Raw genomic sequence first — 13,267 nt, 5'->3', positions numbered from 1 at the left:
AGGCTCTGCAGACTCGGTGCTGTTAAGAGCAACACGTATTTTTCCAGGATTTACCTATTCACCCCCTGCTCCCCATCATAGCCCTGCTGGCTGCATAAAAACAGGAATTTTTGTAACAAGCCCTGCACAGCAAACCTTTTCCTGTTTGGAAAAAAATTTTTTTTTTTTAATTGTTGGCAAAGTTAGAAGACAGCGCTGTTACTCAAAGAGTGACCTGAAATGTCCTCTGAGAAAAATATGGAGCATGATGTTTTGATAAGTAGGGTATTGCTTTGGACCCTGCCCCCCCTCCCTTTTTGGAGAAGGGGGGGTAAGTCTAAGTGGTGAGTTAGTGTATGTCCCACCTGAGTTAGTGAACGATTCCTGAACTTTTTAAAGCTTTCATCATTACGTATTCTGCAGTCTCGTTAAAAATGTCCCCTAGTTGCAGCTACAAATGACCTGATCTAATTATGTGTGTTGCAGAGCTGCACCACCCTCTCCACCAGCCAGTGCAGACAGCCAGGAAGCCATTATCTAGGAGGATCTTCCCCCCTTTATCATTAACTAAATGTGACAGGGACAGGAGTCCAGCTTCCTTTCCTCTAGAGATTTCATCGTGGCTTATCTCTGTGTCTGTTGTGTTCCAAGAACAAGATAGTCATGATGGAATATTGTGCAAACGCCCAGACTTTCAGCCTATAGAACATATCACAGGGTCAGAGCGCTCGGCCCCTTTCCAGGCCCACCCCAGGGACAGGCCTGCGTCTTTAAGAGCAGAGTTAGAACTTGGTTTGCTGGTGGTGGTGGTGGTGGTGGTGGTGGTGGTGGTGGTGGGCGGCGGCTCAGGAGATGAGGCTGTGGTTCTTGGAGCAGACATGCCTAGGTGTGTGTTTAAGACCTTTCCGTAGGGTTTAGAGAATCTTACGGGGATGAAATAGGCCATTAGAGAAATGTAGTGCTTGGCCTCTTTTAGGGATTCTTGTATATACTTCAAGTCCTCCTCAGAGCTTGTCTTGAGTTGGGGATAGAGAGATAGGTGGGAAGGGAGAAGAAAGTCAAGGGAACAGAAGAAGCCTTCGTGCCATCTGCTTGCACACTTGCCCAGCATCCAGCCCGGAGTCCCCGCTCAGAGCCGTGACCGACCCGCGGTGCGTGCGCCTCGGCAGAAGGGCTGGTTGCGTCGCTGCTCGGTTGCAGTCCTTGGCGGAATGTAGTACAGAGGGTCATAGGGCATTTTGAAATATGGATTTCTCAGCCCTGGCTATATGGCCTCACTCTATTCTGACTTTTGCATCTCCTTTTAGACAGTGAGATCCCCCCTGCCCCCATGTTTGCAATCTCTTTTTTAATAAGACAGAACTTGAACTCATGGTTTGTGTTGAGGCCCCTGGCCTTGTCTGTGCAAAGGCTTTTTCTGGTGCAGCGATAGGCACTCGAGCATCTGTATCCCGTGTTGATGGCATGAGGATGTGGGCACTGTGGCTGCATCCCTGGGTGACCACAGATCCAGCCAGAGCCTTTTCGTGGTCAGGGTGAGGGGCCACAGAGGCCTGGGGGGCTCGGCTAAGCCAGCTGGCAGAGGAAGCAGCCAGGAGAGGCTTGGGAGCCGTGCACAGGGCCCCGCTCCTGGACTTGGCCTCAGGGCCCTGATGACAGAGGCTGCTGAATGACAGGTAGTGGGAGTCTGCTGTGTGCCTTGTTCTGTATGAGAAACAAAAGGCTACAAGACAAGGGCCCTCCTTTGGAGCCCATTTCTGCCTTTCCATATGTCCCAGAGGCTCTCCAGATGCTGGTGGTCGCACTGTGTGTCCATTAGGGGAATCGAATTGTGGCTACCTTGTTTGCAGCCTGGCTTTGCTGCTTCGGCCGGAGCTTGACACTCTCTCCGGCCTCCTTCACTGTGTATTTGGAGTTTGGGCTTGTGTTTGTAATACCTCTAAGCTCTCGCCCACACCCCAGTGACTAGGAGGTAGGAGGAGTGGAACAGGGCTCAGAATGGCAATGTCCCTATGCCCTCAAAGTTGGGATCTGGTATCTACCTCTTGGTCACTGCTTACCATGAGCCAGGCACCACTGAACATTTTATAAACTGTATCTCCCTATAATAGCCCTAAATGGGTCTATTATTTATCTCTGTTTTATAGATAAGGAAACTTAAGGCACCTAGGGGCCAAGCAGTTTCCCAGAGTTAAGTTGATTTTCTTTACTAATTGTGTTAGGAGTTCATGTGGCACAGTTGAGTTGTGGAACAACTGCACTGAGCGACTAAAGCCTGGAGNCGGTGCAGTGCCCTGGAGTTAGTTGGCACATGCTGCTGGCTGTTTGGGGGGAGGAGGGGTTGGTGAACAACACTTGGATTTATATTTTCCCTTTTTTAGCAGTTCAACTTTCTAAATAAGAAATACAACCCCATTTGCCTTATTTTCACCTATATTAGCCTAATGGACTTGAAAAGGTAGAAAGGAATCTAGGTCTTACTAGTTTTCAGGCTTTGAATTCTTGACTAAGAATATATCCTGCTTCACTTCTTTCTTTTCCATAATCATGTGGGCCCAGTAATATAAAACTTCTCACTTGTGTAAATGGCATATGTGCAATCTGAAGCAAATTGGCAGTAGTTTTAGGGGTGATAGAATGGAAACGGTGTTTGCTATTTGTGTAGCATTGTAGCTAAGCAGAAATTTAAGTGGTTTTAAAAGGAGTTCCTGCGATTTCCCTATGAAATACAGCTATATAAAAGAAGGTGTCTATAATAAAGACTATTTAATTTTGTCCCCTCATTACATTAAGATACAGACATTGGGTTTGTTTTGTTTTGAGAGTGTGAGTGGGGGAGGGGCAGAAGAAGGAGAGAGAAGAATCTTAAACAGGCTCCATGCCCAGTTCAGAGCCCGATGTGGAGCCCGACATGGGTCCTAACCTGGGGCTCGATCTCCTGAACCGTGAGATCATGACCTGAGCCGAAACCGAGTCGGATGCTCAGCCAATTGAGCTGCTCAGTCGCCCCTACGGATGACTGTTTTTTAAGATAAGATATGATTTCTCTTTTACTGGTTTGGAGCTGTTTTATAGTGGAGTTCAGAGCCCTTATGATTATGATTGTATAGGTTGAAATCTTTACCACAAACTTTAAAACATGTTTACTTGTCTTCCATGTAACATATATCTATACTGAGCAGTAAGTATTCCAGCGGGAGACGTACTGTGTTTCTAACGCGATGTTTTGCTTTACAGAATTCAATTCGCCATAATCTGTCCCTACACAGCAAGTTCATTCGTGTGCAGAATGAAGGAACTGGGAAAAGTTCTTGGTGGATGCTCAATCCAGAGGGAGGTAAGAGTGGCAAATCTCCCCGGAGAAGAGCTGCGTCCATGGACAACAACAGTAAATTTGCCAAGAGCCGGGGCCGAGCTGCTAAGAAAAAAGCATCCCTGCAGTCTGGCCAAGAAGGTGCCGGGGACAGCCCAGGGTCTCAGTTTTCTAAATGGCCTGCGAGCCCTGGCTCTCACAGCAATGATGACTTTGATAACTGGAGTACATTTCGCCCTCGAACTAGCTCAAATGCTAGTACCATTAGTGGGAGACTTTCTCCCATTATGACCGAACAGGATGACCTTGGAGATGGGGATGTGCATTCTATGGTGTACCCACCGTCTGCTGCAAAGATGGCTTCTACGCTGCCCAGTCTGTCTGAGATAAGCAATCCTGAAAACATGGAAAATCTTTTGGATAATCTCAACCTTCTCTCATCACCAACGCCATTAACTGTTTCAACCCAGTCTTCACCCGGCACCATGATGCAGCAGACACCATGCTACTCATTTGCACCGCCAAGCACCAGTCTGAATTCACCCAGCCCCAACTACCAAAAATACACATATGGCCAGTCCAGCATGAACCCTTTGCCCCAGATGCCTATGCAAACACTTCAGGACAACAAATCGAGCTATGGAGGTATGAATCAGTTCAACTGTGCCCCGGGACTCTTGAAGGAGTTGCTTACTTCTGACTCTCCTCCCCATAACGACATTATGACAGCTGTTGATCCTGGGATCGCCCAACCCAACAGCCGGGTCCTTGGTCAGAATGTGTTGATGGGCCCTAATTCGGTCATGTCAACCTATGGCAGCCAGGCATCTCATAACAAAATGATGAATCCCAGCTCCCACACCCACCCTGGACATACCCAGCCAACATCCGCAGTTAATGGGCGTGCCTTGCCCCACGCGGTCAGCACCATGCCCCACACCTCGGGGATGAACCGCCTGGCCCCAGTCAAGACAGCTGTACAAGTGCCTCTGTCCCACACCATGCAGATGAACGCACTGGGGGCCTACTCCTCAGTGAGCAGCTGCAATGGCTATGGCAGGATGGGCCTTCTCCACCAGGAGAAGCTCCCAAGTGACTTGGATGGCATGTTGATTGAGCGCTTGGACTGTGACATGGAGTCCATCATTCGGAATGACCTCATGGATGGAGATACGTTGGATTTTAACTTTGACAATGTGTTGCCCAACCAAAGCTTCCCGCACAGCGTCAAGACGACGACGCATAGCTGGGTGTCAGGCTAAGAATGAGTTAGTGAACAGGTAAGATCACCCCAGTGTCAAACGACCTTCTGGAGCCAGGACTTAAAAGAGAGGAACACAGTAACTTGCCACATACCTTCCACAGTTGGGACTTTTCTCATGTCAGCTGATTATTCCTTGCAAAGAGGCATCTTTTATCATTTTTTCTTTGCCCTTTTTTGCAGCTTATAAATTATTTTTTTCTTTGAGCTTAAGCATAAGGAAGTTTCCTCTGACTGCTTTAAAGATTTCTTTTGACAGTTAGATGGCTGCACCATTTTAGTAACTCCTCAATAAATGAATACATTTGATACAAATCAAATGCTGCAGGGGTTTTTGGGTTTGTTTTTTGTTTTTTTAAGAAGTGGAATTTTCCCCCATTGAAAGATTTCAGAGCTGTTTGAGAAAGCTCTAGCTTCTCCCCCCTCCCCAAATATGTCTGTCACTCTAATATCTTAAATTGAATTGATTTTAATTTGGCCGTATTTTCATTGTGTGTTTTTTCTAGGCTACACTTAAAAGTACTTCAGACTGTCTGACAGCAGGAACTGAGAGAAGCAGTCCAAAGATGTCCTTCACCCCTCCTTTTCGTTTTCTTGATTGAAAGAAAAAAAAGCGAATTTTTTTTTTCCTTTCGTCAGACTTGGCAGCGAAGACACTTTTCCTGTACAGGATGTTTGCCCGATGTTTGCAGGTTATGTGCCGCTGTAGATAAGGACTGTGCCCTTGGAAATCTCATTACAATGAAGTGCCAAACTCACTACACCGTATAATTGCAGAAAAGACGTTCGGATCCTGGTGTGCTTTCAAGTTTTGTACATAAGCAGTAGTGACAGAACTGTATTTGTGTGTGTTTTTGTTGTCGTTTTTTTAAAATATCCATTTGGTCCAAGGAAAGTTTATACTCTTTTTGTAATACTGTGATGGTCTCATGTCTTTGACAAGGTAAACTTTTGTTTGTACCACCTGTGTTCTGCTGAACAGACGAACCACCGAGAACCAAGCTCTCCATCCGCACCTCCATGGAACAGCTCTGGGCCTGTTGACACAGCCACACAATTCACATGAGAACCGATAGCCTGTTATCAATCTGCTGAATTAATGGACTTGTCAGACACCTTTGGGGGTAAAAATAGATTAAATGCCAGCCTTGTACAGGTCTTTTCTATTTTTTTGTTTGTTTATTTTGTTATTTGCGAATTTGTACAAACATATAAATGGTTCTAATTTCCAGATAAATGATTTTTGATGTTATCGTTGGGACTTGAGATCATTTTTGGAATAGATATTGAACTGTAATGTTTTCTTAAAACTAGAGTCTACTTTGTTACACAGTCTGCTTGTAAATTTGTGGAATCCCAGATATTTGAGGCAGCATCCATAATTTTCATTTTGTATTTCTAACTGGATTAGTACTAATTTTATACGTGTTTAACTGGTTTGTACACTTTGGGGATGCTACTTGGTGTTGTTTCTGACTAATCTTAAAATCATTGTAATTAGTACTTGCATACTCAACGTTTCTGGCTCTGTTTTGGCAGGAGAGTGATGTATAGTTACGGACATTTTGTGTTTCATGTTTAGGAGAACTTAATAAGTTTATATGTGTGTGTTTTAAAGAAATCCCAGCTGCTCCTATTATCCCGTGAACTGAGTGCACTGCCGAACATTGAGTCTTCTAATAGACGCCTCTATGCTAAGTTGTTGCAGTGACTCCTGAGGGGCCTCGTGATGTTTGTAGATCAGAAAGTGAGACCCGAGTCTAAAACCAGGCTCATCTCTCAAACTGGGAGTTTGGATCAACTTAACCTTTCGGAGTTGAGCTTCAGCAAACGTTTTCCCTCATATTTCTGTGCTCTTACTTTGGTCTAGTGGAGGTTGATTTGGTAGCTCTCTGCCTTGAGGGATTATGTTCAGACTCACACTTCATCCCTCTCTCCCTTCTGTCCTGTAGATTACGTAGCACACTGTGGAAATTTAGGTGGAAGGAGGAAAATTTAAAATAGGACTTCAGTGATTTGCAGAATGCTTTGTGTCTCTGAGTGCAGATGGCTACCAAATGGACTAGAGCTTGTTAAAAAATTGGGGCAATTAAAGCCAACAAACCAGCTGTAAGTTGTATATTTGAATTTAGTGTAAAAGCTCTTACTGTAAGTTAAGAATTGGAGAATTTCCTTAGCCTTTAGCAACCTAAACTATCATGCTGCATCATTATGTTTTAATATTTTGCAATTACATATAACTGGCAGACCAGGTTAATTGGCTTTGCATCCATCAGTATTTTCAAGTCTTGCGGAATGCCCTAAGTCAGCACAGTAGAAGGAGCAGGTGCACAAAAATGTTCCTCTTGCCTTCTTGAGAAGGCTCTGGTTTCTTGCTGTGTACTTAGCCCAGATCACACTTGCTTTGTCTTGCATGTGAATTGCAGATCTGTTGGCTTGGTCTTTCCTACATGTTTAACGAGAACACAAGTGTTCCTGAAAGATTCCCTATAGGAGACCAGCTCTATTGTAAGCTTCCCACTGTGACTTCTATGGTTTTGAAAATTCATTAAACAGCCACCTGTGCAGCCATCTTCGCTGTTGGCCACTCCAAAATATGTCTGGTTTTTGGACACCCTAGTTCCTCTAAGCAGTGCCTTCTGCATACGGAATAGAAGTTGTTGGTGCCAGAGTGCTTGGGTTCTCTACTGCGTCCAGCCTTCTTTCCTCCTCCCGCACCATCACACGGTGAGCCTCAGAGCCCCTGTTTGTTCACTAAAGAGGCAACTCCAGCTGAAATCACACTTCAAATCCGATTACATCCTAGAGTAACTTTTAAAAAGATGTTTCTCCCTCCTGAGTCTGTGTAAATAATTTTTTTTTCCTGAAAATTTTTCTTTGTGTTGAAATTCTAACATGAATCTTGGGTATCTCTCTGGGGTACAGTGAAGTCCAGTGAAAGGCACCTTGTCTATTTTGAAAACAAACATTATGTGACCTCTGGTAATACTTTTTCTGTACGAATACTGACTTTCTTGAGTAATTAGTATATCAGTTATTGTACATGATTGCTTTGTGAAATGTGCAAATGATATCACCTATGCAGCCTTGTTTGATTTTATTTCCTCTGGTTTGTACTGTTATTAAAAGCATATTGTATTATAGAGCTATTCTGATATTTTAAATATAAAGTATTGTTTCCGTAATATAGATGTATGGAATATATTTAGGTAATAGATGCATTACTTGCAAAGTTCCGCTTCGACAAACTGACAAAGTCTAAGTTAATTAGCAAGTGTTGTATCCCAGTGGGCAGTAAATCAGTGGAGCATACTGCGAAGATGAGAAGGACACTTGAAATGGGGAGGGGAAAAAAAGAGTTTTCCAAAGGTATACAATTCGGACTTGTTCAACTGCTGGGTATATGTTACCAACACCCCCTCCCTCCCCCCAGACTTACTTGAAATTCTCACATTCAGCTCTTACGAGTTCTTAATTTATAACTGACTTTTAAATGAGAAGTTTCTCTTGTGGTTTTGGTTTGGGAGTAATCATTCATTAAAAAAAATGCAGTGTGGTTTATGCAAACAAAACAGCCTTGCATTACTCTTGGCCTCCTCTTTGAGGGTGGTGTGCAGCGCCTGGCAGTGTGGCCAGGGGAGTCCTGTCGGACCCGGTCACGCCCTCCCGCATCTCACTACTCGAGTTCAGTGGCAGCGCGAGTCCACGTTCCCGTTCCGATACTCTCTGAGAAGTGCCTGATGATGCTGATGTATTTACAGACACAAGAACAATCTTTGCTATTATTGTATAAAGCCATAAATGTACATAAATTCTGTTTAAATGGTTTGGTGTCTTTCTTTCCTAATTGTGCAGAATAAGCTCTTTAGTAGTGGGTTTTTGTTGTTGTTGTTGTTGTGTTTTAATATTTACCTTTAAGTTAAGCCTTGTCAGCCACAGTGCCATGGTTTCTTCAAATCTGGTATTTCCTTTGGGGGGGGAGGGGGAGCAGTCCCTCTGAATGAAGTCCCCTTAGCTGGAGAACAAGTAAAATCCCTGATAATGGACAGCTCCGGAGTACTGCATCTTGGGAATGTCGGCCGCGACCTCCTGTGCGGTGATTCCTAGGCATATTAAATCCTGTGCTGGAACAGACCATGCTGAAGGGAAAAACACCTGAAGGGCCAGCGAGGAAGGCACTGAGTACCAGCAGGGGCAGAGGGAGCGGTGGCTTTCCAGGGCCACGTGCGTTGCTACCTCACGCACCTCGCGAAGGGGGAGGATTGTGTCCTCCTTTAAGAAGTGCCCACAGATTGGAGGTTTATATATTTCACTTTTTCTTCAGAAAACACCCAAGGAATAAACTACAACTAGATTAATGTGGTTAAAATGCATTTTATAACCAGGAAAAGCCCAGTCTCCTTGCCTCTGACTCGTTTACAAGGCAAGTGAATGAGTTAGAGGAGCAAGAAGGAAATAGGTTATTCTAATGTTTATCTGTTTAGACACCAGAAGGTCAGTCCAGCTTTTCAGGGTTTGTTTGTTTCCCCTTCCTTCCAGCAAATCAAACCCTTCCTTCAAAACACATGATAGAGAGCCCAGGGCGTGGAGCAGATGAAGGCATCTACTCCCAGACCCTGGGGCTCACGCACAGATCACTTTGAAATCGGACCTGGCCCAAGTGCAGGAAAAGGCGCTGATTGTGTCGCCAGAACCCAAGCCGGCAAGCTCCTTTCATAGCCTCTGTACACACACAGAATCGTATGTCTGATGTCACGTATTGAGACCAGTTCCTAGGGCTTCACACCACTTGATAAGAGGAAGCAACTCAGCAGGAAGATTTCGCAGACAGAACCCTGGGCTGGAGCTCAGTGCTTAACGTAAAAGGAGAAACTTCCAGAGCGGTACAGAGGCCCCTGCTGTGAGCAGGCTGCCAGCACCAGAATCGGGATGTGTACCTAGGACTGTTTCTTGACCACTGAACCTGCCGCACGGAAGGACTTCGCCTTAGCACTCGTTCCTTCCTGTCTGAGCAGGCCCCGAACAGTGATGTGCTAGTGAAACGTACTCTGGTTGGTGTGCTTGGGTGGGTGGAGTGCTGCTCTGAGAGATGTATCTCCCTAAGTGGCAGTCTCTGAATTAGACCCCATCGCATACACATTGAACTTTTTATCGTCTGTGAGTGCTCATTACAGGCCCACGAACCGGCAGCTGGGTTGGGCCGTGACCTCTAAAATGAGGGTGTAGTCACAGATGTCCGTGTTCCAATTTTGCTGTTTCATTATTGGTGTAAAAATGACACTGGCGATACTTTACGTGCACAGGCTCCAGGATGTTTCCAAGTTCCTTAAACTGGAAGATGAGAGACGTTTCTGTGGAATGGAAAGGGAGGGAGGGAGGTATGTGAACTGGTGGGTGTGTGAGAAGGCAAGGAGTCCCATTGGTAGTGGGTGATCGGTCAGGAAACCAGATGTGAAATGGGGACAGCTGAGGTGTGAGCTGAAGGTGTCTGGGTCCTTTGGAGGAACCTGCAGAGTGGCACGAACATCCAGAAGTTCAAGAGAACTTTTAGTTACCACAGGCGGCTGGGGGAGGAGGCTTTCTATGCGGACGCCTGGCTTTGGCAGTATGGCTGTGAGAAGGGGAAGCTTCACACTGAGGGAGCATTTGACTGCTACAGGAAGAAGGAAGGAAAGGAGATCAGGGCCAACTTTTCTCAGATTGACTGGTGGCAGGATACTGTCTGCTCCCCTACCCCTTCCTCCCAGTTGCCCATGGGCCCAAAAGGCTAAATGAAGTTTCTTGGCATTAGTACCTTTACCATGTTTGTGTCTTCCAAAAGTGCAGCAAGCTTGCACTGAAATCCCTGGTGGAAAGCAGGGATTCACATCCTCTAGGAAGAAAGGGCAACTTTGTGAGGGCTGTCACTCATCCTTTTCATCTCATTCCTTCCATGAGCAACGTTTTAGAATTCCCATAAAACTTAAAAGTTGCAGACGGTAGCCTGGGAGCCATGTCGGGTTATTGTACTGCTAAGAGTTTCTGCAAACATTTGTTGGGGTTGTAACCGCAGGGAAATGACTGCCCCACAGAGATGACCGAAGCTGAGATGCCTGCTTAGAATCGAGCTCACCATTTGCCCGTTTGAAACCTGAGTTTTCTCTCCCTCTGATGCATTGGGATAGACGAGGTCCAGCCTGCCCTTCAGTGCTTGGTTGCAGAACAGGAGCAGAGGTGCCCGTTGCTTGCTTTGGTCTGGTTTCAGGACACTTGGTAAGCTTGCAGAGTGTGATCAGCTCTGATGCTTGGGCAGCGATTGGCCTGCAGATAAGGAAAGTTGAGGATACCTTCTACCACCTGCCTCCCAGGTTTGATGCAAGGATTAGAGGATGAGGTAATGTCTGCAGATGGCTTCCTGTGTCCGGGAGAAAGACCTGGTACATGTGAGTTGGTGTCAGTGTAGGTAATAGTAGGCTTTGGTGATTTGTTTCCTTCATGGGGCTTCTGGACAGTCAGCGTTTCCTGCAGGATGAGTGGGAGAGCCACTGGGTTCATTTCCATCCTCTCTCTGCGTTTGCGTTTGCACTGCTCCATCTCTTAAGCAGGGGAGCGTGGACAGTTGGCCAGACCCGTGCTTTTTCTTTTCTCGATAACTCTAGAAGTGCTCAGTAAGCGGTAAATTATAAACCTATAATGTGGCCAATACAAACTAGCTGTGATCATGTTTTCCCCAGGGGCTTCCATGGACCCATACTAAGAAAATTTAGAGACATTTTAGGCAGCTTGACCTTGACCTCACCCTGGTCATGTTCTCCCAGTAGACCGTGGAGGCCGCCAATGCCAAGTGCCCCTTTTAGGCCATCCTTCTGTGTGCTAGGGAGAGGGGCAGAGAGGAAAAGCCTAATGTCAAGGGGACCACTGTGATGTGCTGGAGCCTGACCTTTGGTTCACGAGAATTGATGGTTAAATTTGCTGGAACTTTGAGAGCCAATTTTAAATACCACCATTATTCACAATCAAATGAGATAAACTTACTATTAATTAATTCATATAGAGAAAAAGGTAGTAAATGCTCAGAACTCATCACTAACGACTTTTGCCAACTGTACTACATTGTGCTCTCGTCTGCCCTTGAGGTATTTATGTTGCTTCTGTTTGCCTGGTGGGATTATTGTCTCATGGCATGCCCCTGCTCTACCGAAGCCGAACATGGTTTCAGTTTAACGAATATAATTTGAATGAGGGTGAAAGATAGGTTAACAGTAAGTCATGTCACTTAAATTTGCTGAGAAAATAAATTTATTGAGAAAAGAGTCTATTGGGATGGAAGTCCAGTCATCAAATTCTGGCTCCAGGATACGTGGATACGTTGCCTCCAGATAAAAGAGTCTGGCAAAAGCCTATGAAAGCATTTTGCGAGAATCAATTGGCCTGATAGGATTTACAGTAGAGAGTATGGTATATCTTATTATTTGTAAATTGAATGCTACACCTCCTTCATGGCAGTAAATTCATGATAAACTTCTCTCTATCCAGGCATATATTAACTTCTCCAAAGAGCAGGTTAAATATTGACCAGCACACCACTGACAGCGCAATAAAGGCACCAGAGGACCGGAGGTTTGGGTGGCCTAGAACAAACCGGTAGAATGAGAATAGGGGAGACGGAGAACAGGAAGTTGTGGTGAGGCCCAGGGTGTGGTCAGCGCAGTGGGTGACTGAGTAGCAGTAAGGTACCGGCCCCATCGGGGGGAAGAGGTCTGGGGAGATAAGGCCTGATGGTGCATGGGGCATGCACATTAGACTCAGAGCCAACGAAAGGGACAGAGCGGGGCTTGGGTGCAGAGGAAGTCTCAAATTCCAGTGCCAAAGCATTTAACTTGGGGGAGAAAATGGGAGGCAGGTAACAGCTGCATCGGTGGCTGAGAAGGTACACAGTAGAGTGGCTGGATGCCCTGCGTATCAACAGAGGGTTTTTAAACCTGGAAGGAAAAGATTTTGGAGCTGGAGATGGAATGCAGAAGGCTTCTAATTCTGCTTTTGAGACCCCTCAAGGGTTGTCACCCAGGGGTCTACTTACTGGAGTGAGTGGGGGGAAATCAGTGGCCCGAGTGAAGACCCCATCACCATGCCTGGCACACAGGAAGAGCTCATGAAATTGGAGTCACCAAACATTCTGGTTTGCCCAAGACAGGCTTGGGCAACTTGTGCCCAGAGTAATTGTTAATGTTGCCCTTATCACTCTGAAGGTTCAGGTTTGGGCGGTTAATTATATGTTCGCCCCATTAGTGAATAACTGCTGTTCAGTTTTTACTTCCTGGAGCCCTCACTTCACAGTGGTTGTAGGAAGAGACCCCTGTGGGTGAGAGCCCCCAGGCCCCCGCCCCCGGAAAAAGCTTCCTTGGGCGGAAAGGGCCTAGTTTGATCTCAGGCATATAAGGTCCTTCCCAGCCTTCCTTTCCTTCTCCTGCCTCTCTCCACCAGCCTTTTCACCTGCTGGAAACTTTCTTTATCGAGAATGTCTTTTTCCTTTCCTTATCAACCAAGGTACAGCTCAAAGCCTTCTCTTCCCTCCCCTTCAAGCCCGCCCCCCAGCCTTTCCTATCAGCGGAGTGACTTGAACAGGTGGGTTCAGGGCTGAGTTTCAGGGCTCCTTTTCCCAATACACACGCGTGGCTGTGTTGAGCTCTCGCTAACAAATAATCATCCCCAGTAGTCGTCCCGAGGCAGGCCTG

General features: G+C 46.0%; 1 protein-coding gene across 1 annotated transcript in view; it reads left to right on the top strand.

Moving 5' to 3' along the window:
- FOXO1 (forkhead box O1) overlaps positions 1-8,380 on the top strand; it is a 109,101-nt gene extending 100,721 nt beyond the window's left edge. Inside the window, exons 5-6 of the mRNA XM_077752640.1 lie at positions 3,217-4,572; positions 5,060-8,380. Of these exons, the coding sequence (XP_077608766.1) occupies positions 3,217-4,554 (1,338 nt within the window). The 3' untranslated portion in view covers positions 4,555-4,572; positions 5,060-8,380. The remainder of the gene's footprint in view (positions 1-3,216; positions 4,573-5,059) is intronic.
- The last annotated feature ends 4,887 nt before the right edge of the window (positions 8,381-13,267 follow it).

The sequence above is a fragment of the Crocuta crocuta genome, unplaced genomic scaffold (genome assembly GCF_008692635.1).
Source record: "Crocuta crocuta isolate KB4526 unplaced genomic scaffold, BGI_CrCroc_1.0 scaffold190, whole genome shotgun sequence".
Classification (NCBI taxonomy): domain Eukaryota; kingdom Metazoa; phylum Chordata; class Mammalia; order Carnivora; family Hyaenidae; genus Crocuta; species Crocuta crocuta.
Note: the sequence above shows the minus strand (reverse complement) of the source record. Positions and strands in the feature narration are given on the sequence as shown.